The sequence below is a fragment of the Gavialis gangeticus genome, unplaced genomic scaffold (genome assembly GCF_001723915.1).
Source record: "Gavialis gangeticus isolate Ggan-Ray unplaced genomic scaffold, GavGan_comp1, whole genome shotgun sequence".
NCBI lineage: Eukaryota > Metazoa > Chordata > Crocodylia > Gavialidae > Gavialis > Gavialis gangeticus.
Genome location: NW_017729028.1, coordinates 32,378,790 through 32,401,953, shown reverse-complemented (window position 1 = coordinate 32,401,953; position 23,164 = coordinate 32,378,790). Strand labels below are relative to the sequence as shown.

General features: G+C 46.2%; 1 protein-coding gene, 1 long non-coding RNA gene and 1 other non-coding gene across 3 annotated transcripts in view; 1 reads left to right on the top strand and 2 right to left on the bottom strand.

Moving 5' to 3' along the window:
- Positions 1-21,836, top strand: part of XKR6 (XK related 6) — a 40,958-nt gene extending 19,122 nt beyond the window's left edge. The window contains exon 2 of the mRNA XM_019520905.1: positions 20,424-21,836. Within this exon, the coding sequence (XP_019376450.1) occupies positions 20,424-21,388 (965 nt within the window). The 3' untranslated portion in view covers positions 21,389-21,836. The remainder of the gene's footprint in view (positions 1-20,423) is intronic.
- Positions 12,593-23,164, bottom strand: part of LOC109300243 — a 24,066-nt gene continuing 13,494 nt past the window's right edge. The window contains exons 2-3 of the long non-coding RNA XR_002098169.1: positions 14,968-14,970; positions 12,593-13,085 (exon numbers count right to left, since the gene is read on the bottom strand). This is a non-coding gene — a long non-coding RNA (uncharacterized LOC109300243). The remainder of the gene's footprint in view (positions 13,086-14,967; positions 14,971-23,164) is intronic.
- On the bottom strand, positions 14,439-14,531 carry TRNAI-UAU. Its single transcript is given in 2 exon segments — positions 14,439-14,474; positions 14,494-14,531. It is a non-coding gene; the product is annotated as a tRNA-Ile (tRNA).

Below are 23,164 nucleotides of genomic sequence, written 5' to 3'. Positions count from 1 at the left end.
ACCTGTGGGCGGCATCCAAGGAGAGAAACTGAGGCAGAAGGCCTGATCTTTCTCCAGTTGTGCAAAGGACAGCTGCCCTCTGGCTGGGAAAATCGTGCTTCTGCAGCCCTAATGCTTCTGGTACCCAGGTATCCTCATGAAGAGGTCGCTCAGGTTTCTCTATACCACTGGGCCGGCTCGAGCGTAAAAACACCCGTGGTGGCAGAGCCGTGGCTAGAACGCAGACGTGCCTGGCCACTCTTCCTCCCTGCACTTCACTGCCCCATGCTGCCTTTCCCTGGCTGGTAAAGCATAGGGAAATGAATCTGTTTGAATCCACAGCCCGATCCTCTCACCCAATCCATAATGCATGATCCTCTGGATGAGCTGAGGTCACGTCTTCCTTCGTGGGGTGCGCCAAAAGCATGCACCCTGCCTATTTCTGTCCCAGCAGAGGAGCACAAAGCCCAGGCTGCAAGAAGCTGACTTGAAAATGAGCCAGCAAAAATATTCAACAAGAGGTTTCTGAAGCCTGATGCTCATTCGCATAGTGGGTTTTGGGAAGCTGGTGGTTGTGACCTTAAGGTGCAGCAAATTTACCGAGCCAGCAAAGTCGGCTCCTGAGATGACTTTTGTCTAACGTGGCACTCGACTGACCCTTTCGTCCCCAGTGCCCTCCGTATGTTCACATTTTCACACAAACACTCGCTGGTGGTAGTGCTCCTCAGACCTCGGCCATTTCCCTGTTGCAGGGGCCAGCTAATGAGTTACTCAGAGGTGCAATGGGGATTTGCAGTAGGGAAACGAATGCATGTTTTGATCTCTGTGAGGCAGTCTGGCCTGCTCATTGGGAAGCACAGGGAGGATCCAGTCTCAAACTCAGTTCTGTATATGGCTGAATTTCTGGGAAGAGCCAAAGCGCTGGGGGTGGAGCGAGCAGGGAACCGCTTACAGCGACACTCCAGTTGATGTAGCAGACTTGAGTTTTGGTCTGATGTAAGTTGCTTCAACCATTGCAGAGTGTATTGGTGCTCAGAAAACCCCCCCAGACAACCGAGATCCCTAGTGTCCCTGCAGTACTTGATTTCTCTAGTGCCTCCTACCATGAGACTGCAAGAGAAACACTTGCTGCATGAAGTCAGGCTCAAGTCACGGTATCACAACCCTCACAGCAGTGTTTTGCTGGTGTCACTTAATGATTCCAGCTCTGTGTGCTGCTGTTGAGATACCCCTTCATCCTTCTTTTCAAGAAACAACTCCCCTTACCTGCAGTTTACACTGAGACATTGCACCAGCTCATACACACAAACTAAAAGCATTATAAAGGGTAAGGTGACAAAGGTGAGTGCTGCCGACATGTGTCCTCTAACTATACTGAACAAAGTGCCCTGACGTTGTCCAGTGAGTGTGAATCCAGGTTGATTTTTTTGCCCCCCTCTCTAGATTTCTCTTAACTGATCCAAAAGCATTGCCTGGACCATGTGAACGAAGTGGATTGTTTTGCATTTGGCATCACTCCTCTGGGCCAGCCCTCCAAAGAGAGAAACCCAGGAGGGTCAGCCTTTGACGCCTCCATATGCTATTTAAAGTGCTGGGAATCGCTTTCCAAATAAAAGCGACTATGTTAAGAGTCTGGATTTACCTGTGAGCAGAGGGTCAAGTTTCTGATCTGATTGCAAATGCCTGGGTGGAGTGGCTGGTTTTGTACAGGATAAAACCTTCCTACTCCTCCTACCTAATGGAGCTGCTCTTTTAGGTTGAACACAAGAGATTCGGGTTGACCGCTGGAAGCGTCAAACCTGCTGAAGACCGATGTGCTGGGGGTTTCATTGCAAGGACTTGCAGAAATGATTCAGTCTAGCGTGCAGGAGTTTAAGTGGTCTCCCTTATTTCGAAGTGCTGTGCTTAGCTGTTCACAGAGCTCCCAGGCTGTGCAGGTAGGGATGCTTCTGACTCGTAAAGTTTTGTCGAGGCTAAAGGGCCACAAGAGGTATCAGGTACGTACAGGGAAAAGAGTGAGTTAAAAGCAGAATTACAATGTGGTTTCTCCCCTGCTATTGAAATGTTCTCCTGAATGAGGACTCAGAAAGTGCATCCAATAATTTTCCCGTTTTCCTTTTGAATTAGTTTTTTCACTTCCATTGCTCTGGGAGCAGGGGAAGAAGGCTGCGGCCTTGAGCCTACAGTCAGACCTGAGCCGGGCAGAGCTGCACGGCTTGCGGTGGGTTACATGTGGCTCCTGTTAATCTGATTTCAGAGCCAGGGGCCTAACCAAGGGCCTGGGGGAAAGAAAGGAAAAAAGAAGCAAATAAAGAAAGTCTGATGATGTGGGTACAGCCTGCAAAGCGCTTCAGGTGCAAGTGCTGGGGGAGATTTTCAAACGTCGAAGGAGTGCTGCGAGGCCGAGACTGAGCGCTGTTTGAAAATGCTACCTACAGATTTTCATGAGCTCGTCTCCCCTTTCTCCGCTCCCTGCATAGCAGTGCCCAGGACAAGTGTCCCTGCTAAGACAACTTCCATCCATACATAGGACAGACATTAGACCTAAGAGGCATTTAACCCGTTGGGGTAGAATTTGCTGCCCCTCAGAGGTGGGAGTGGGCTGGGGAGATTATACGCATCGCACCATGACACACCGGTCGGATGGAAAAGGTCAAGCAAAGCTGTATGGGCTATGCACGTGCGGCTAAAGCATGCGTTAAAGTGAATCTCATGGCACTGCAACAATCCTGGGCAGATGTAATGAGAGGCCTCGGTCAGCCGGCTGTGCCGGGTCCCTGCGTCTCTGCATTGAGTTGATGTTCTGGGGACACAGCCCGAGCAGAGGGAGAGAAAGACGGGCAACTGCTGTATTTGCAGTTAGGGCCATGAACACACTGAAGGTCGATAACGATGAACGTGCCCTGACATTTTGGACTGTCTCTTTGAAAAATGTACATACATAAATGAATGCCTTCCTATGCTGCAGCAGCTTTCATGCAGCCCCTGTCTCTCTCAGAGCGTGTCTTTACTGCAGAGCTAGCTGAGGGGATTTGCACGCGTGTCCGAACCCCCAGATTAGCTCTATGCTACCGTGTCCTCACCGGTGCTGTTTCTGTGCGTGGCTGGGACTTCGGGGGCGTATACCTGTGGTTCGTATTGCGGTAAGCAGAGCTGCTCACTGCTCCTTTCTCCATGAGTCGTAGGAGAGTTTGTCTGACCATCTTGGCATGCAGGGAGAATTGTGGGAAGACCCTGGAGGACTATCAGCACTCGGATGATGCCCGCGGTGTCCTCACTAACAAGTGCATGGGTTACCAGGCCCAGTGAAAATGCCGCTGCACACTCAGCAGGGCTGAAAACCAGAGCTGTGAGAATAATGGAAATTTTGGCTTGGTAAAATATGGAAAAACCTCATTTGAGTCCTCCCATACCACCTTGTCTGAGCCAAAACAAAATATTTGATTTCATCGTTGGGTTATTTAGCCCCCCCCCGCCCCTTTTTTTTTTTTTTACTTCTGTTTAGGAGTAAAACAAAGATTTCCCCTTGAAATGAAAAGATAAAACACTTACTTAAAAAAATGTTAAAGACAAAATGTTTCAACTTTTTCCAGGGATGTATTTGGTAGCGGTGTTGGTCTGAGACAAAAAGAAAAGCAAAAGGCTAAAACTCTTGGCTCAGAGATGATACCTTTTATTAGACCAACGACGAAATTGCAAAAAAAAATAAATAAAAATGCAGACTTTTAGCTGATTTTGGATTATAAACTTCATTGCTAAACAACAAAGAAAGATTTCTACACCTCCCTGCCTTTCTGCCCTCTGACACCACCTGGGAAGAAATCCTGCCTTATCTGCACATCAAAGACCAAGTCATACAAAGGAGCTCTCATGAACCCAGGGGAACAGACGTCCACCTGCAGCTTCTTCTGTGCAAAATGAAGTTTATTTTGTACCTATCGGGACTTTTACCATCTTTAATTTTCCCTCAGCCTGAAGAAGGGCATGCGTGCCTGAAAGTTTGCAAAGTTTTATTTATTTTTTTAGTAATTTCTTAATTGTTCTTATACAAGGGATCATGACTGACCCAGGAGTTTTAGTTTTGCATTTCGACTTGGTTTGACATGTTTTCCTCCCTGCTTTGTTCTGGCCAAAAGTGATCCCTCAGATTGGACCTAAATTTGCTAATGGTCCCTGCAAAATTAAAGCCAGCCTATTCCAGCACTAGGTTTTATGTGTAAAAAAGGAGGACATTAGGGGCAGCGTCTAACTAAGAGCCTAGATTGACTCTGCAGTGAATATATACACAATTTCTGGATCTGCAGGTCTAGCAAACCTGTTGCAGAAAATTTCTGTCCAGGTGACCAAAGCTTGCATTTCCCTTTTTAGGAAACAATCCTTCCATCCCTAGAAAACCATCCCTCCATAACCAAGGCAACGTGCTAACTTTTGTCCCTTCCCAAATTAAATATCGGTGATGGCTTTTTAGTTTGGTTTCCTTCCATACATGCATATGCACATGCTTACTTGCACATGGAATTAATTAAATACCCTCTTTGATGACCTGTGTCGTCAATCATAATTAATAGCCATCATCCTTAATGATTTCAGACACCCATTTAAAACAAGGGTGGCTCATCAAGTGATCAAAGTGATGGGTGTTCCCCATCATCATGTGTAATAAATGTATGGCTCTTTGGGTAGAAATCACTGTTATCAGATATATTTCTAAGGTTGTGTTTGGTTCAGAACAGTAAAGTAAAGGAAGGGCAAGCAAGGTGAATTCAGCAACAAAACAGAGATGTGGTAAACACGTTGATGAACTAGCCACATCCTTCTTCTCCTTTGAGTCCCCGTCAATATACCCACCTTAGAGGATGGGTTTGTTGGAAGCTCACAGTTCTTCCAGTATAGACCAAGTCCCAAGTGCATCAACCTGTGTGTACCAGCCCATTGCTATGCACGTCCAACTGGGTTGTTGGTACCTGTGTATGAGCTCTTTAGCAATCGGTGACCAATACTGACCAGCAACCCTTCTGAAAGTAAATTGTTCAGTAGTTGGATCAAAGCACCCACAATTTTTTCTTCTCATTTATCCTCCTTCTTTATTACCAGCAGAGGCAGGACTGACCTACAGTTAAAAGGGCTTGCTGCTATAGTGATGCTGCCAACTCCTTCCCTGGAGATGCTCTTATTCCAGCCAAAAAAAAAAAAAACTTTGGCCAGTATAACTGAAACCAGTTCCTCTAACAGCATAAACTGCACTGGTAAAATGTTGCTGACCTAATTAGACAAGGCCTTGGAGAGATGAACAACTATACCAGCGTGACTTACAGCATTTCTGTACACTAAATTATTCTGGGATCAGGAAGGGACAGATGGACATCTATCCCTGGGTAACTGAATATAGCAAGCAGCTCCAGTTGCTCCTTACAAACTGCTGCTCTGAGCTGGCCACAGGCAGATGACAGGGGACCAGTGGCAGGAGACTGACATAGCTACACAAGGAGTTTCTTAGATGCGTCAAAATGAAAAAGGAAAGCGTTCAGGGAACGGAAGGAAGGGTGAGTCACTAAGGAAGCATACTGAGTAACAGCAAGAACTTGCAGGGACAAAATCATGAAAGCAAAGGCAAGAATGAGGGTGATGTTACATGTTGCAATGTAGACCATACTAAATCTGTGGAATATTAAGTGATGTTAAAGTGGGAATGTCCTGTGAGCTGTCGCACGTGAAGGGTTAATACCATTTCTTGGCTGCCCAGTTCTGTCTTGTCACTAGAGGACTGGTGAGCAGGGGTGTGGCTAGGAGCCAGGACCTCTGGGCTCTCTCCCTGCTTGGCAGAGGGGCAGGAACAGTGCATCCAGGGATGCTGGAGGCCTGCATATTGATTGTTTTATCTCCATGGAGCAGACTGTAGTTACCCTAACATGAGCTGGGTAGCACAGCCCAGAGTTAACCTTCACCTGAAGTGGCATAACTGATATTCTCAGATGGCACTAAGCAAAAGTTAATGGACGGTAACATGCCAGCACTTACATTTTAAGTGCCCTTAGTATGGTCAAAGTGCAATGTGTAACTTCACCCTCCGTTACACCTGGAGAGGGAAGTTATAGACAACAGGAAGGGTTTTCTGTAAAGAAGCAATGGTTTTAAATTGCAGCAAAGTAGATTTAGTTCAGATATCAGGGAAAAATGATATCCTCACCATCAGAATGGTAAAGCAAGGGAACAGGCTGCCCAGGGAAGTAGTGATATCTCCTTCACTGAGGTTTCCAAGACGAGGCAGGATAAGCATTTGATAGGGATTGTCTGGAGATCGCATTCCTGCATTCATGCATGGGGTTGGGCACCTCTTGAGGTGTCCTCCAACCCTGTGATTGTATAACACCAAGACCAGTATACCCTACACTGGTGGAGTATGTGGAGTATACACCTGCTTCCTTCAGGGAGAATTTAATCTGGGTTAGAGATGTGTGTCATTTCCTTTCAGTCCCCGTGTGATGTTGATTACACCTGTGTAGACATGCTGTGTGTCAAGGCTCACTGTTAAAGAATTGCAGGTTTTTCATACTTCTCTCCAATATAAAACTTTAGGTGTAGACCAGGCCTTAAGATATGGAAACACATACATTTGGAGCCTTGTCAAAAGGGCAGTGGCTGTTACATGTGGACAAACTGGGAGCAACACAAATGTAGCAAAACCGTTCCAACTTTAGCACTGGATGAAGCAATGTTCAATTTGGAGTGGCTATCACTGTTAATGGTAGCTGATGTTGTGGAAGGAACATTAAGCCTCCCAAACCAATTTAAGTCATTATCTCTTTCTCTTTAGGAGACGTAATATAGAGGGCAGTTTATCTCACATCTGCTGACTGCGAGGCATGTATGCCTTCTTCAAAACCGTGAGGTCCTAGCCATGGCCAGAGAGAGGATGCTGGGTCTGTGCCAGCCTGGGGATGCCTATGTTTGGTGGTTAGAGAGGAGATAAATAGGGAGTAGATGTGATGAAAAAAATAATACATATGGAAGGAGTTCCCATGAAGTTTCATGGGAGTTTATACACCTCTGTGATACTTAGACAAAACCACATATTTCTCTAAAGTTGCATTGAGGCAACCTGGGTAATGGTGAGCAAGTCACTTGGTCTTGCAAGGTGCTGGTCATTCATACAAGATGTTACCTGCCCACAAGAACTGAGGGTGGCACTCACAACCTTGTGGACTGAACCCTTAGGGCAGGGGTGGGCAAAATGCGGCCCGCAGGCCGAAAGCAGCCCGCGAGGCCATTTGATCCAGCCCGCGGGGCCCCTTAAAAATTTAGAAAATTAATATTTATCTGCCCCCGCAGCCCTCGATGGCTTGCCAAAACTCAGTAAGTGGTCCTCTGCCTGAAATAATTGCCTGCGCCTGCCTTAGGGCCATCTCCATTGTAGGTCTGAGGCTTCTTCCCTATCTTGGAGGAGTGTTGTGATGCTTAGCTATGGTTGGTGGAGCATTGTTTGATCTGTAGATGAACGGGGCTGGCTGAGTTGCAAGGGAATCTGTCCAGTTACTTCTTTATTACTCCTGAATTCTATTTGTCCATGTAAATCTATGACTAGAAACGTGAGGACGAAGAAAGCGTTCCCTTGCCAGGAAGAATGAGGAAAGGAAACAAAAAGGGTCAACAAAATAATCTTACAGGAGCAAATGTAAAACAGGCACTGGGAAGAATTTCTCTGAAATCAAAGGAGTGGCTCTCACGTGTGGCCATTATGGGATGAGAGTAAGTCGCTTTCTAAAAAAAAATTAAAAATAGATAAGAATAAGACCTGTTGAAGAAGCAGATTTCACACTGAGCTTCAAGGCATCCGCAAATGAATGCACCACTTGGGAATAAAAATGATGACAGGCTTCCCAGCACTGAAAGCTGACTCACCGGTGAGCAGGTGCCTCTTGTCACTGGAAATTAGCACTTAACGTGAAGCAGGCAAGGCCACCACACTAGAGTTGGTGGAAGGGTTCATGTCACGGTCTGAATACTTACTGTGGTGTCCAGTTCACCTGAGAGAATGTTTTGTATCTTCCCATTTTTTTAGACCAGTCGTCAGGAGAATTAATGTGAAAAAGGAAATAGAACATCAACTTGATAGGCATCTTTTTCAGTTTTAATGGGACAGACACCACAGTGAGTATTTAGGGACTATGATACGGTAAGTACATTACAATTGCGGAAAATAACTGAGCTGGTAGATGATTTATGAAATGACATGTGTATCCTTTTGAAAGAGCCACTTGATTTCCTCAACAGGCCAACCCCAAGAGCTAGGACTGCGAGCGCACGCTGTTGGTTTTCCGTCCATGATGTGCCAGATAGCTTTGAACAGAGCCGTTGTAAAGTTAAATGCAAATGTTTAACCTGAACAACGCAGACCAGTTGATGATTAAATGCTTTTCATGTACTGTGTTTTTCTTGTTGATTGTGATTTGGTCTGGTTTTAAGGGAATTACATGTCGTTTAAGCCTTACCTGCAAATATCGATTGTTCAGAAAGCGGTAAATCAAGAGTCTTGGGGGATGTCTTAATTAGATTCTTGCTATGACTTTTTTTATTTTTTTTTTATTTTTTGAGTCATTCATATCAGAATGAGGGAACAAACGCTACTAGTTAGGCTCTTCAGAGTGAAATTCAGCCTACCCTGAAGGATTTGACTGCGGTTTTATTGGCGTATAGCACTTCTGCCCATCCGTTTCACTGGAGGGGATTCTGCTCAATCTCCCTCCCTGGGCCAGTACAAGCTTTTTCCCTACAATATACACTAGTATTTTTGTCCACTTAATTTTTGACTGTGCCAAGCAATGAGGCTTCTGCCCCTTCCCCAGAGAAGTCAATAAGCTCCACCGTCAATGAGCTCTCGATGTAAGGAAGGTTTTTTCTTCCTTGTATTTTGACTGCTTTTTCCCTCTCTTGATTGTTTTCCAATACCTCTTATAATTGTGGTTTACTGATTATCAATCCTTGTCCTGCCTACGAAAACTGCTATTTCAGGCAGTTAAAATACACTTGTTCTTAGGGGAAAAAAATGAATTACAGCTCCAAGTCCTCCTAGTACTGCCCCAGGATGGTAGATATAATATCCAGGTCTGGGATAGTCTATATTCCCTACCCTTCCACAGGCTTTCTGTAGGGTCTTGGGCAACTCTAGTAATCTCACCATGCCTCAGATCCTCATCTGTAACATGGAGATAACGTACTTGTCCATCTGACATGATGTAGGTAGGTAAAACCTTCAGTATTGGGAGCTTCTCAGATACTACAGTGATTGGGGCTGGGAGAACTATTGGATATATAGAGAGGCAAGAATTGAAGGGCAGATTTTTAAAGGCCTTAGGGCTTTTATTTCCCATCAGTGAAAGTGAGATTGCTAAATTACTTTAAAAATTTGAGTATTCGTCCTAAGAGATGTTGACCACACAGTGCTTCAAAAGGTGTTGAGTAGGAGCAGGAGGCACTCAACGTCTCATAGAGGTTCTCCTCTGCTCCCAGACCTGAACTGTCAGCCCAGGAGTGGTGGAAATTTCAATGCTTATTGACATCAGTGAAAGCAAATGTAGGCAGTGACTGGGAGCTTTGGAAAATCCCACCCTAGAAAGCTTTCTTCACTAAACTACAGGAGCTTAAAAACCCCAGTCAAACCACATGAAGCAATGGAGGACACCACATAAAGAAACTAGCATTTGGCAGCAGTTACAGCACCACATTATCTGTAATGAAGAAAAGGAAAGGTATGCGTGAAGAGGAAGGTGTTAGATGTGCTCTGTAGTTTGGGCCTGAGGGGGAGGTATAGTAGTGTATCAATAGACAGCTACGCTAGATTGTAGATAGCAATGCAGAAATCAGATCGTATCAATGCAGATACTATCAATGCAGATAGTAGATTGCAGATTGTAATTGTAGATAGCAATGCAGAAATCTAGGTCTACTCTAAAGAAACATTCACCTTGATCAGAAAGTGTTAAGACCTTTTCAGGTTCACCTATAAGGAATGTGGGAATTGCTATACTGGAGCAGACCTCTGGTCCCAGTATCCTCATGATCACCAACACCAAGGAGAAAAAATGAAGTCCTGAACAAGTGCTTTGCACCTGTATTCTACCAGTCTAAGAGTGATAGCCTGCCGAATGCAAATATGATGCAGAATAGTCACAGTAGGGATGATCAGTGATTACCTACCAACAGTCAATGTAGAGCTGGTGAAAGTACAGCTAGAGAGGCTGGATATCTATAAGTCAGCAGGACCGGATGAAATCCAACCGAGAATGCTGAACGAACTAGCTGAAGTCATCACAGGACTGCTGGCGAACCTCTTTGAGAATTCATGGCGCACAGGAGAAGTCCCAGACACGAGTGACTGGTGCCTCCTGAATCTGGGGGGGCACCCGCAGAAGCCACCGATAGCGGTGACCCTGTTGGGGGGCACCAACACTGACACTGTCTCCACCCCATTCTCATTAGAAAGCTAGGTGACTGTGGCATTGACTGTGATGCCTACACAGCCAGATGGATTGCAAATTGACTGAGGGGCTGCACTCAGAGAGTGGTGGATGGGTCCTATTCGACCTGGAGGTATGTGGGCAGTGGGATTCCCCAGGGCTCGGTCCTTGGACCTGCGCTGTTCAATTTCTTTATTAGAGACTTGGATGAGGGAGTGAAAAGTGCCCTGTTTAATTCACGGATGACACCAAGATTTGGGGTGAGGTAGGCACGCCAGAAGGGAGGGACAGGGTACATCTGGACCTGGACAGGTGACAGGGGTGGGCAAATGAGAATAGGATGGGATTCAATATTGACAAGTGCAGAGTGCTGCACTTGGGCAGTAAGAACCTATAGGCTGGGGAACTCTCTTTTTGAAAGCTCAGGAGCAGAAAGAGATCTTGGAGTCATCATTGACTCCAAAATGAACATGGGCCGCCAATGTGTGGACACAGTCAGTAAGGCCAACTGCACCTTGTCATGCATCCACAGATGCATCTCGAGCAGGTCCAAGGAGGTGATGCTCCCCCTCTATGTGGCACTGGTCAGGCCACAGCTGCAGTACTGTGTCCAGTTCTGGGCGCCGCACTTCAGGAGGGATGTGGACAGCATCGAGAGGGTCCAGAGGAGGCCACTCACATGTTTGGGGGCAGCAGGACAGGCCCTATGAGGAGAGGCTATGGGACCTGAACCTGTAAAGCCTCCACAAGAGAAGGCTATGGGGGGACCTGGTGGCCATCTACAAACTTACTAGGGCAGGCCAGTGGGGAATGGGAGAGACCTTGTTCCCCTGAGCACCTCCCAGAGTAACAAGGAATAACAGCCATAAGCTGTTTGAGAGTAGGTTCAGACTAGACATCAGGAGGCGCTACTTCACGGTCAGAGCGGCTAGGATCTGGAACCAACTTCCAAAGGAAGTAGTGCTGGCTCCTACCCTGGGGGGCTTTAAGAGGAGGCTCAATAATTACCTGGCTGGGGTCATTTAAGCCCAGTTTTCTCTCCTGCCCAGGGCAGAGGCTCAGACTAGAAGATCTGCAAGGTCCCTTCCGACCCTACATCTATGAACCTATGAATCAGATGTCCAGATCCACTGAGCAGTGGTCCCACTGGTTTTCCTCCTGTTACCTACATACCTATAGAAGGACTTCTTGTTGTTCTTGATTTTGGTTGCTAACCTAAATTTGGTCACCACATTTGCTTTTCTAATCTGCCCCCTACATGTGTGGGCCAATCTTATGCAGTTCTCCTTGGGACGTATTCCTAGCTTCCATTGTGGGTAAGCCTCCCTTTCCTTTTTTCAGAAGACCTGCAACTTCCCTATTGAGCCAAGATGGCCTCCCAGCCCCTGTGCCACCATTTTTTGCATACCGGTATAGACAACTTCTGTGCACTAAGGACTGTGCCCTTGAGGAGTGACCACTCTTCATCCACACTCTTTGCCTGCAGTCTATGATCCTGTAGGGCATTCCTCACTAAAGTCCTTAGTTTATTGAAGTCAGCTTTTTTTTAAAGTCAAGAATTTGTACCTTACTGACAGACTTCTCAGCCCCATGATGGACAGTGATCACTGTTGCCCAGGTTACCCTCTATTGTCAGATCACACACCAGGTTGTCCCCATTGGCCAAAACTAAATCTAGGAACATATGTCCTGAGACAGGTAGAGTTCATTGATACAAGTCAGGAATGTATGTGACCGGTCAGGTCGGGCTGAGTGTTCTTCCCAAGAGATGTCTGGATAATTAAAGTCACTCATGATGACCATATCCCATGCTCTCGTAGCCTCTTCCAGTTCTCTGGAGAATTCCAGATCTAGCTCCTCATCTTGATTTGGAGGTCTGTATTATATTCCTACAGTTAGGTCCCTTTCACCATGTCCCTCCCACCATATCTTGACCCAGGGGGTCTCAAGCTGCCCTTCCTTGGTACCAATTTCAGCTTCCAGTGATGTTTACTGCTCCTTTACATATAGAGCTACACCTCCACCCTTTTTCCCAATGTGATCTCTCCTATGCATGGTGTAGCCCTCTATAGCTACAGTTCAGTCATGGGTAGAATCCCACCAGGTCTCTGTTATCCCTATCCCTTCTGGAAAGCAGGAGGGCCAGTTCCTCCTGTTTGTTCCCCATGCTCCTGGCATTTGTGTACAGGCATTTGAGCCCTCTGCTGGAAGTCCTCGGTTTTCTGTCACATTGAGGGAGCTCCACTCCCTCAGCTCATGCTGTAGTGTCCTTCCTGTCTTCTTCTGTTGTAATGGAAGTTTGTTTGCTGGCCCCTGGGCTCTCTCCTCTTGTTGTCCCCCTGTCCCCAGGCAATCTTAGCTTAAAGCCTGTCCACCATCTTGGCCAAGAAAAGAACCTTCCTCTTTGATGTGAGGTGCATACCGTCCCATCCCAGAAGATCTCTGTCTCTGAAGTTAATACTGTGGTCAAGGAAGCTGAAACCTTTTCGGTAGCACCATCACTGGAGCCTTTGGTTCTCCTCTTCAATACGTCCATCTTCCCTAGGCCCATGGCCTGCAACCAGGAGAATGGAGAAGAAAACTACCTGTGCCCCAAACCCATTAAGCCTAGCCCCCAGAGCCCTGTAATCACTCATGACCCGGCCAGGATTGCTCTAAGCCGTGTCATTCATGCCCACATGAATGAGGAGCATGGGGTAGTGGTCGGAGGGCTGGACAAATTTAGGAATCCTCTGTGCCATGTTCTGGATACGGGCCCCTGGGAGGCAGCAGATCTCATGGGCCAGAGGGTCAGGGTGGCAGATTGCTCCCTCTGTCCCTTTCAGGAGGGAATCACCCAACACAACCATCCTGCATCTCTTCTTAGGGGTGGCAGCTAGCTGCCTCCCCTCATCCAGAGCTGGTGTTTCTACTGATGTCTCTGCTGGTGATGTGAGATGTGCATTAGGGCTGTGCGAAGCTTTAGGTGCTGATTCGATTTAGAGAAGATTCAGCCTGATCTGGTGGCCAAATCTCCAAATCTGAATCAAATCAGAAGACTAATAAAAAGGTTCAAATCAATTCGAAGCCTCCGAATTGATTCAAAAAAGATTTGGAGAAAGATTCAGAGATCCGGTGATTTGGGCAGTCCCCGCTCGCCACCGCAGGAACCTGGACCCAGGCTCCATGCCAGTAAGTAGAGGGTGGGGCAGGACTAGAGGAAGGGGACCATGAGGGGGCCCCCGCCAGGCACCATCCCCTGCCTGCTCCCCCAGCCCCCCTGAGTGCCCCCCAACCCCTGCTCACTCTCCCAGACCTGTCAATGACTGCCCTGTCCAGCCCCAGCATCCCAGTGCTTTAAAAAAAAAAACAAACCCACACCCACCGGCTGCTGCAGCAGCCATTGGGGCTTCTAGGGGCTCATGGCAGGGCCCCCCATACAGGGCAGGACAGTGGGGTGCTGGGGGGATTGCCCCCTGCCTGGCAGGAACCAGTGAGTGGAGGGCATTTTTTTTAAGTGCCAGGATGGTGGGGTCAGGTGGGGAAGCCATTGATGGGGCTGGGAGAGTGCATGGGGGATGGGGCCTGTTTGATTCGGAGATTCGGTGGCAGCCGAACCTCCAAATCAGATTCATCCGAATCAATCCATGACAGTGATTCGAATCATCGAATCAAATCACTGTCCCTCAAATTATAGTTTCATAGTAGCTAGGGTCAGGAGGGACCTGAACAGATCATCTAGCCTGACCCCCTGCCACAGGCAGGAGTGAATGCTGGGTTCACACGACCAGCTGAGTCCAAATCCGAAGTTGATGCTAGCCACTTCATAGAGGCGTAATGTGCATACCTGTTGCTCAGTTCCAAGGGAGGAGCGACCCTGGTACTGTCTTGGGACCTGAGATAACTATCTTCCAAGGAGCTCCCTGTTGATCTTCCTGTTGTCCACGTTCATGTATCTGGGCATCCGTGCTCTTCTCAGTTCATTCTTCAGAAGAGCCTGATAGTAATAGTCCTCAAAAAGTCACATGCTCCAGGTGAGGATTGAACTCACAACCTTGGCATCACTTCTCCAGTACTGCTCTATAAGTACCATGTGCTAGCCCATTGCACCACTGGAGCTTGCTTGTGCTAAGCTTCATTTCACTGATTGTCGACCATTTCTCCAGTCTATCTATTCTGGATCCTAACTCTGCCCTCTGGAGCATCCTCCCAAGTGTCCACAAGGTCCCATCATTCAAATCATTTATCAAGATGTTGAACAATACCAGACCAAGAACACACTCCTGGGGAACCCCACCTGGTACCTTCTCCAACTAGAGGACTACTCACTGAATACAATGATCCACCCAGTTATGTGTCCACCGTACAGTATTTCCAGCTAGTCTATTTCCTTAGCTTGTTAATGAGGCAGTCATGGAAGAGTATCAAAAGCCTTGCTGTAGTCAAGGTATACCATACCCACTCCTCTGCCCCCATCCACAGAACCTGTCACTTTATCATAGAAAGAAATCAGGTTGGTCAGTCATGACTTTTTCTGGTGAATCCATGCTGACACTTCCTGATCACCTTGTTATCCCCTCGAGGCTTCATAACAGATTCCTTGAGGACCTGTTCCATGACCTTCCAGGCATCAAGATCAAGCTGACTGGTCTCCAGTGCCTTGGATCCTCCTTCTTCCCCTTCCAGTGGTGTACCGTGGCTTTCTCCGTCCTCCCGGGGGTGACCCAAGCAGCGTGCGGGACCCCGCCTCCTGCCCCATGGCACTTCTGCAGGGGAATTAGCAGCGTGGCACACTGGCCATGGTGAAAGGGTGGTGGCTGGAATTTCTGGCCAAAACAGCCAAAGAACGCCATAACCTGCCAGGCGGGCGGGTGGACCACATACAAAACACGGGAGGCACCCCGGCCTCTCTGGCCAGCACCACCCCCTCCCCTGACCAGCACCCAAGGGCCCCCCCCTCCCCTGCCTCAGTATGCCACTGTTCCCTTCTTAAAGATGAGCACTACATTTGCCCTTTTCCAGCCATCTGGGACCTCACCCAACCTTCATGAGATCTCAAAAACGATAGCCAATGGCTCCAAAATTACCACAACTAATTTCTTCAGTACCCTTCCGTGTGTCCCATCCAGTCCTGCCAATTTGAAAGCATCTAGCTTCTCTAAGTAATTGACTCTTTGGGCATCTTTACATGTGGTCTGGAGTATGGTGGGTGGAGTTGGGTGCTTTAATTAGCGTGGCTCTTGGGAGCCACGCTAATTAAAGCTCCCGCAGTGTCTCTTGTATTCAGTCTATCAGTGGTGCTTTAACTAAAGCTCGTTCGATGAGCTTTAGTTAAAACACCCCCACTGTCATTTTGAAATGTGGGGATGCTGAATACACATAAGGCCAAGGCTGCTGGAGTGCACTAATTAGCCTGCTCCAGCAGGCTCAATTAATTGCATGCATCAGAGCAGGTTTATAGATTGCACATGCCGGAGCAGGCATTGGGCATGTGTATAGGTGTCCTTTGTCTCCTTCCTTGTCTCTGCTGCCAACTGCTCATTGTCTGGTAGTTGCCCCTCTTTGTGTAAAATGAAGTAAAAAAGACATTAAATACTTCAGTCTTCTGTGCATCGTCTGTAACTAGATTGCCTTCTGCATTCCAGAGGGGACCTAAAATCTTTGGTCTTCCTCTTACTTTCAACGTGATGTGTATTAGGCAAATGTACATTAAGTATAGGGGTATGTAAAAGCACATGTAGACATACCTGCACTGTCCTTATTTTGCTGCTCTTCTTTCTTCCTCCCCTTCAGATCTTGATAGTCATTTTGTGGTCACTGGGTGCATCTACACAAAATGATAATGCGCCAGTAGACTAATTCTAATCTGCATTAGTGCATCAGGGCAAAAGCCATGTGCAGTAAAATTAGTCTGCTGCACATGAGCATCACTAAAAAGGCATGCACCAGTGAGTTAGTACCTGTTATTACAGGTACTAAACTTAACGTGCAGTAACTACGGTGCATTAATGCACGTGTAGATGCCCACTGTCACTCAAGTTACCTTCCATTCTTCTGTCTCATCAGGATAGGTGGAAAGTAGAAGTGCAACAGGAGACCAGCCTGACCAGCAATCTCTTCAAAGAGCTGAAACTTGAAAAGGAATCCTATAAAAAGTGGAAACATGGTCATAGTGGTAGGAAAGGGTATGAGAGTATTGCATAGGCATGCATGGAGAACATTAGGAAGGCCAAGGTGGAAGGAAGAGGCTCCAAGAGCTTGAGCTTTGTGGACATGCAAAGAGAAGGCTAAGGTGACTTGAGCACGGGGTGTAAAAAGTTTTCCTACCAGGCTCCTCAAGTTAGCTGCCAAAGGCATAAGAACATCTGATGTCTGTGAGTTGCAGCTAGACAAATCTAGGCCAGAAATAAGGCACAATTGTGGAGACTAATTAGCAGTTGAAATAATTGGGCAAGGTGTGCGGTCGATTCTCCATCAGCTGCAGTTTTTGAATCGTGATGTGATTCTCTGGGGAGATCAAATGAGGATTCATCCTAGGAAATCATGCTGCTAGTGTGGACAGATGAAAAGATTATCTTTAAATCTTATGCTCTATTCATTTAGTAGGCATTTAAGGACAGACCAGCTAAGCCAGAACTGCTGATTTCCTAGGATGAATCCTCATTTGATCTCCCCAACTGAGTCCGCTGGAGCATGCTAATTAGTTACCTGGTTCTTTCCCCTTGCCCCATCTCAGACGGCTCAATCCTATTCTACATTGATGTGCCTGGGTGGCCAGGACCAGGCTCCCAAGAGAGATGGAGTGGCTCAGTGAGATGGAAGGTCCTTGGTCTTGCCACTTATCCCTTATGTGCTTTCTGCACCTTGCATTTAATATTTGGAATGGTAGTAATAAGGATGATATCAGCTAAAATGGGGCAAACAGCAGTATTTGTAAACAGCACTTCTGTCCCATTGGAGGTTTGGGCCAGGGCTAGAAAGTAATGCAGCATCTGTCTCATTGAGCCACACTCCCTCATCCTGGCCCCCACGTATCCTTCCACCTTAACTAGCTTCTTCTTGGATATTGCTGAGCCTGGGGCTTGGTGCTTAAGGAACTTTTCTGGGAAGCAGAAGATGCAGGCTCAAATACCCTCTAGGTCAAGGGTACCTTAAATACGGGTTTCAAGTGCCCTAAGCACTGAGTTATTGGGCTGAAAGGCACCCGTGTTGCTTCCAGCAAGTACACACACCTCTGATATTCCTGTTCTGTTGCATATGGAGAGATAAGCCTAACCATGTGTAAATGCCGTAAACCACAGTTACACAGCTATGTGAGAGCCACTTAGGCACCTCAAGGCAAAACAGGATTTGGACCTTGCTTTCTGACATCTGCTAATAGAAATATGAAGGCAAGAGACTTGGGGGACACACACACGGTGTCCTTTTTTATTTCCCTGCAAACCTGGAGAACACAGGGGAGTTTTTCAAATACTGCTCAGCAGCCAGCAGAGCTGGAAAACTTCAAGTGAGATCCTAGCCCCATTGGTTGGTTTAGTGTCCTCTAGGGAGAAGTAAGATGACATGCCCTCCATAAATTGGCACAGTGTGTTGTCACCGTCTCTTAACTATAATGTGGTTTCCACATACGGTGCCTTCTGTTATATGGTTTTCCCCCAGTCCTCATCTGACCCGGAGTTTTTCATAGACTTCCAGGGACTACAGTGCTGCCTTTGCCTTGGCTTCGCAATGTGGTTTATACTGATTTTTTCGCTGACTTCATTTCAGTTTTGGCATTGTCAACATATGTTTTTGTCGATGCAAGTTTACTCTTTGCAAGATTTGCACAAAACAATCACCTTTTACCTGGAACGCGAAGGGAAAAGGAAATGTGAACTTTGCAAATATTAGAATTGTTCCTTTCGGCTTCAGGAAATAGGGCGATTTCACCTGAAAAAAGAACGGAATTGTGCTTTTTCTCCTCTCCTTTATAAACCCCAAACATCTTTTGTGATTTTTTTTTCTGAGGGTTTGTATGTTTGTTAAATAACTGCTGGTTTTCATTATATTTGTTTCCTGTTCCCACTAGAATCAGTGGCAAAACTCCCCTCGCTCCACGGCTGGCTGAGAGCTATGGGGAATAGCTGGTGTTGGTGTTTTGGACCCACTACCGCATCCATCTTTTTTCCTCCTCCATTGCAAGATGGGCAATGCGTAGGGTTGGGTGGCAGTGGTGAGGAACGCCGGCAGTGTCTTTGTAGATGAAAAACTTGATTCATCTTTGTTACAGTTATGTTGTCACTAGGTTATTCAGTCTGGTCTTGGGGTAGATGATGGTTCCATTTCTTTTTTATTTTTAAAAGAAAGCCAAGGGCTTCCAGAGGATTGCATGGACACTGTTTTGTCAATACAAAGAATCAAACAAAATGGGTATCAACTTTAATGGAGCAGGAGATGGCCCATGATGGACTCCAAGTTTCGTCTCCCCTGTTCTTGCAGGTGGAGATCCATAAAGCTGAGCTTGAGAGATGTCCCATAGCCCTCAATGCAAAAGACGGGGTGGGAAACCTTACATGTTACAAATCTTCTGAGTACTCATGGGTTAGCAGAAAGCAGCCTGATGAATCTGCTGGGCATCTATCTGCTCTGGAGTGGACAGGAAACACATAGGGTAGCTTCTGGAAGGGCAGAGAGCCACGAGTTATCGCATGTATGGGAAGAACAAGGTGTTAAAGGAAGTGGGTTGAGTACCTTGGGAATCCTCCGTGCCCTAGAGTGTAGTAAGGCCTCTTGCCTATGTCTTGGTACATGGAGCACACTGCCAAGGATGGTTTCAAGACAAAGACTGGTGACCCTGGCAATAACTGGTGATAGTTATTGCTCTGTCACAAGTGGATATAGCTGTAAGTGGGTGATAATGAAAGCAGGCAAAAGCCCATTATGAACAGTTTGACTCTGGGCTTGCCATCCCTCAGAAATGGGCTGAATGCTGCGATGTGCTTGGAAGCCTTCAACTTGCACTGGAGTCACTCGGTGCGGAGGGCTTCCTGCATCATGCAGCAGATCCTCGTTGCCCTACAGGGTATTGATGTCAAGTCCGCAGGGCCCAGATTGAAACCAGCCAAGACGTACCAGTCCACTTTTGACTCCTGCTGAGTTCAGTAGGAGCTCAGAGCACTCAGACCCTCAAAAACCCCATAACACTCACCCACGTTTGGTCTTTCCAAGTAATCACAAAGTGAAGACAAAACTAGTCCACCACAACTTCTTACTGATGTTGAATCCAAATAAGCGGCTTCTCTTCTAGCATCACGGCATGTCCAAACACAAGAAAATATCACGATCTTCGCATCCATTTTATTTCAGATTAAAAATCTAAACTACATAGAAACAAGGTATAACTGTCCTGCCTTGTGGTAAACAACATTATAACTCTATGATGCTGTAGTATAGCAGATCCCTCCCAAAATGGTTAGCTTATCAAGTACAAAGCGTAAATAAATAAATAAATAAAAAGACCAAGTTGCACAGAATAGAAAAACATCTACTCCATCTGGGCGGGCCTACCACCCAGAAGGTCCTCTCATTAAGACTGACATCCCAAGAAAAATGTACCCCGCATGGGATGTTGTAAAAGTTAGATCCAGATCTGGTTTCCAGCTGCACGAGAGTTTGGCCCGGGGTGGATTGGTTGGGGTCATGATCAGGACAGAGGGCGTATGTGAATTATAAGTACAGGCTCCAATGCTAAGTCCTTGGTCCCTAACCCTTCGAAGTGTGGGGGTGTTTTGATTTGGGAGAATGGATCAAGCTCGTGATAACAAATACACTGATGCAGAATTCCTTAGAAATAATAAGTGAAGGAAAACATACGGTGCAGTGATTTATACTTCAGCATTTTTCTTCCCCTGTAGATTTTTGTGGGAGTTCTTCCTGTATTGTACCTGCCCCATTACGATCATGTAGAGAGCGAGTGAGGTCCTCAATCAATGCCTATTGTCTGACTTTGTGGATTTGTGTGTCTTCCGGCAGGTGTGTCCTCTGTGGCGTCCCTGATGTCCCTGGCTTGGGTGCTAGCCTCCTATCACAAGCTTCTTCGGGACTCTAGGGACGACAAGAAGAGTATGAGCTACAGAGGGGCCCTCATACATCTCTTCTGGCGCCTCTTCACCATCTCATCCAGAGTTATTTCTTTTGCTCTCTTTGCTTCCATCTTCCAGCTCTACTTTGGGATCTTTGTAGTGGTCCACTGGTGCGCCATGGCTTTCTGGATCATCCATGGCGGGACAGACTTCTGCATGTCTAAGTGGGAGGAGATCCTCTTCAACATGGTGGTAGGGATTGTGTACATTTTCTGCTGGTTTAATGTCAAGGAAGGGCGGACTCGATACCGAATGTTTGCATATTACACTGTAGTCTTGACAGAGAATGCTGCCTTGACACTCCTTTGGTATTTTTACAGAGATCCTAACACTACTGACTCATATGCCGTGCCAGCACTGTGTTGTGTCTTTCTTAGCTTTGCTGCTGGGATAGCTTTGATGCTGTTATATTATGGTGTGCTGCATCCCATGGGGCCAAGAGCTAAGATTTTTGCCAGCTCCTGTTGTGCCGAGCTGCTCTGGGGCATTCCTTTGCCCCCTGATGTTGAGCCCATGGCACCTCAAACCCCTGGGTACCGGGGGGCCCAGGCTACGCCTACCAGAGCGGTCACGGAGCAACAGGAGGAACTCACAGCTGACACTTGCTTGCCAGTTTTCCAGGTGAGAGCAATGGTGCCATCTACTCCATCTGGGCGGGCCTACTACCCAGAAGGTCCTCTCATTAAGATTGACATCCCGAGAAAAAGGTACCCCGCATGGGATGCTCATTTTGTAGACAGGAGGTTAAGAAGGACTATCAACATTCTCCAGTATGTCACCCCCACAGCCGTAGGTATTAGGTATAGAGACGGACCTCTCTTATATGAGTTGCTACAATATGAATCTTCACTTTAAAGCTCCTTTAAAAAAGAAAAAAAAAATCGTAAAAGAGGGGACCTTATTTTTGTTTACGGTAAATACAGATCATGAAACAAACACAACCCTTCCGATAAGCTTTCTTTCTGGTTGCTGTATGTATAAAAAAAAAAAAAAAAGATATTCTCTATGTTTTGTAAGTAAAAACAAAAAGAAAAACTTTTCTTTTGTTTTTTACATGCAAGAAACAGTATTTCAACTTCCACACCTAGGATCCAGAGGTGGAGAAGAGGCGTCTCCGTATCCGTTTTATACCTTATACCAAGTGTAGAACATTATTTATGGGATTGGTGCTGATTGAAAAATAAAAACAAACAAACAAACAAACAAACCTACAACTGCCTTATGCCCTGAGGTGCTGAGTTTCATTAAGTACTGTCACCTTTCTCATGCAAAACTCTTCAGTGATTTTATGCCAGGAAAAAAACGAACAACCGTAATATACAAAACGTTAAAAAAAAAAAGAAATAAGCAAAGAAAAGCAAAGAAAAACAACAACAGCAAACATACAACCACGACAAAAAAAGAAACGTACAAACAAAAAAATCGCTGCTCTTATTGGCTTTTGGTGAAAAAGCAAAACGACTAAAGATGAGAAAGCAAAGCAGAGACACCCCAAAAGACATTTGAATCTTTAATGGTTGAAAGAGAAGATCAGGGCCGTAACACAATTTGGCGACGTGATTATAACATAGTTTGGTCCTGTCGTTGCAGGCTGGATCAAACCCTGTTATGAAAGCAATCCCCCGATACAATGGTTTTCTTAAGGTAAATGGTCCATAAGTGATGGCCAGCTACACCCAGTTTGCACCAAATTCCCCTAGTGATACTGTACCTGATCTCACTTGCAACAGTTTTACACACCGTAACTCCATTGACTTCAGTCGGCTGACTCCTGATTCACGCTCATGTGAGTGAGTCCAGAAGGAGGCCTGTCATGCTGATTTCTGGAAAATAATTAACGCGTGATCTTTAAATTACATACCAAAAATATAGTACAAAAGTAGATTTACGCATATCTAATAACTATTTCAGTAATAATAAAACTCAGCATAGTAGCAAAAAGAAAGTCAATTTAAAGGCACAATACTTGATCAGTGACTGGCAAAATAATTTGACCTGCTGTATCATTTTAAGGCTGTAAAAAGGCATACTTGTATTCTTTGTACTCTTGTGTACGGCCTGTCATGTTCCATTCAGTACAAGCCTTAAAGTGATTGTAAAGCACTCTTTCTTTTATTTGATTTGGGGGGGAGGGGGGGTGGAATTTTGTTTTGGTTTTTTTTTTAAAGGAAAACAAAACCGAAAAAAAAAATTGGGATAAAATCTTCAAACCGTAATAACCTGCTATCGACTCCTTTCTAACGATGATTTGGTGCTTTGTATTTTTGTTGATGCTATTGTTGTGACTTAGCTGAGAATTAACTCAGTACCTTCGGGGACCTGCTGATATAGCTTTTTGGTGTCACTCTCTACTGTAAGTACACGGCAAGAAACAACACCACAGGAAACTCAAGAGCGTAGTGCGAGCACCCCGGTTTTAGCTTAGTGGTTTCACCGCGAAAGAAATCCTTCTGCCTCCATTGATAGCCAGGCTTAGAAGGATATCTGCTAGGGGTTTGGTGGCCGACCAGACACGCTCACGTAATCGTCTCGGTGTCTGAAGATTTTGCATCTCTTTAATTCTGTCGCTGTGTTGTGATCTCCTTGCTTCAAGTGAAATCACAGGTCGTGTGTATGTAAGGCCATTTTCCT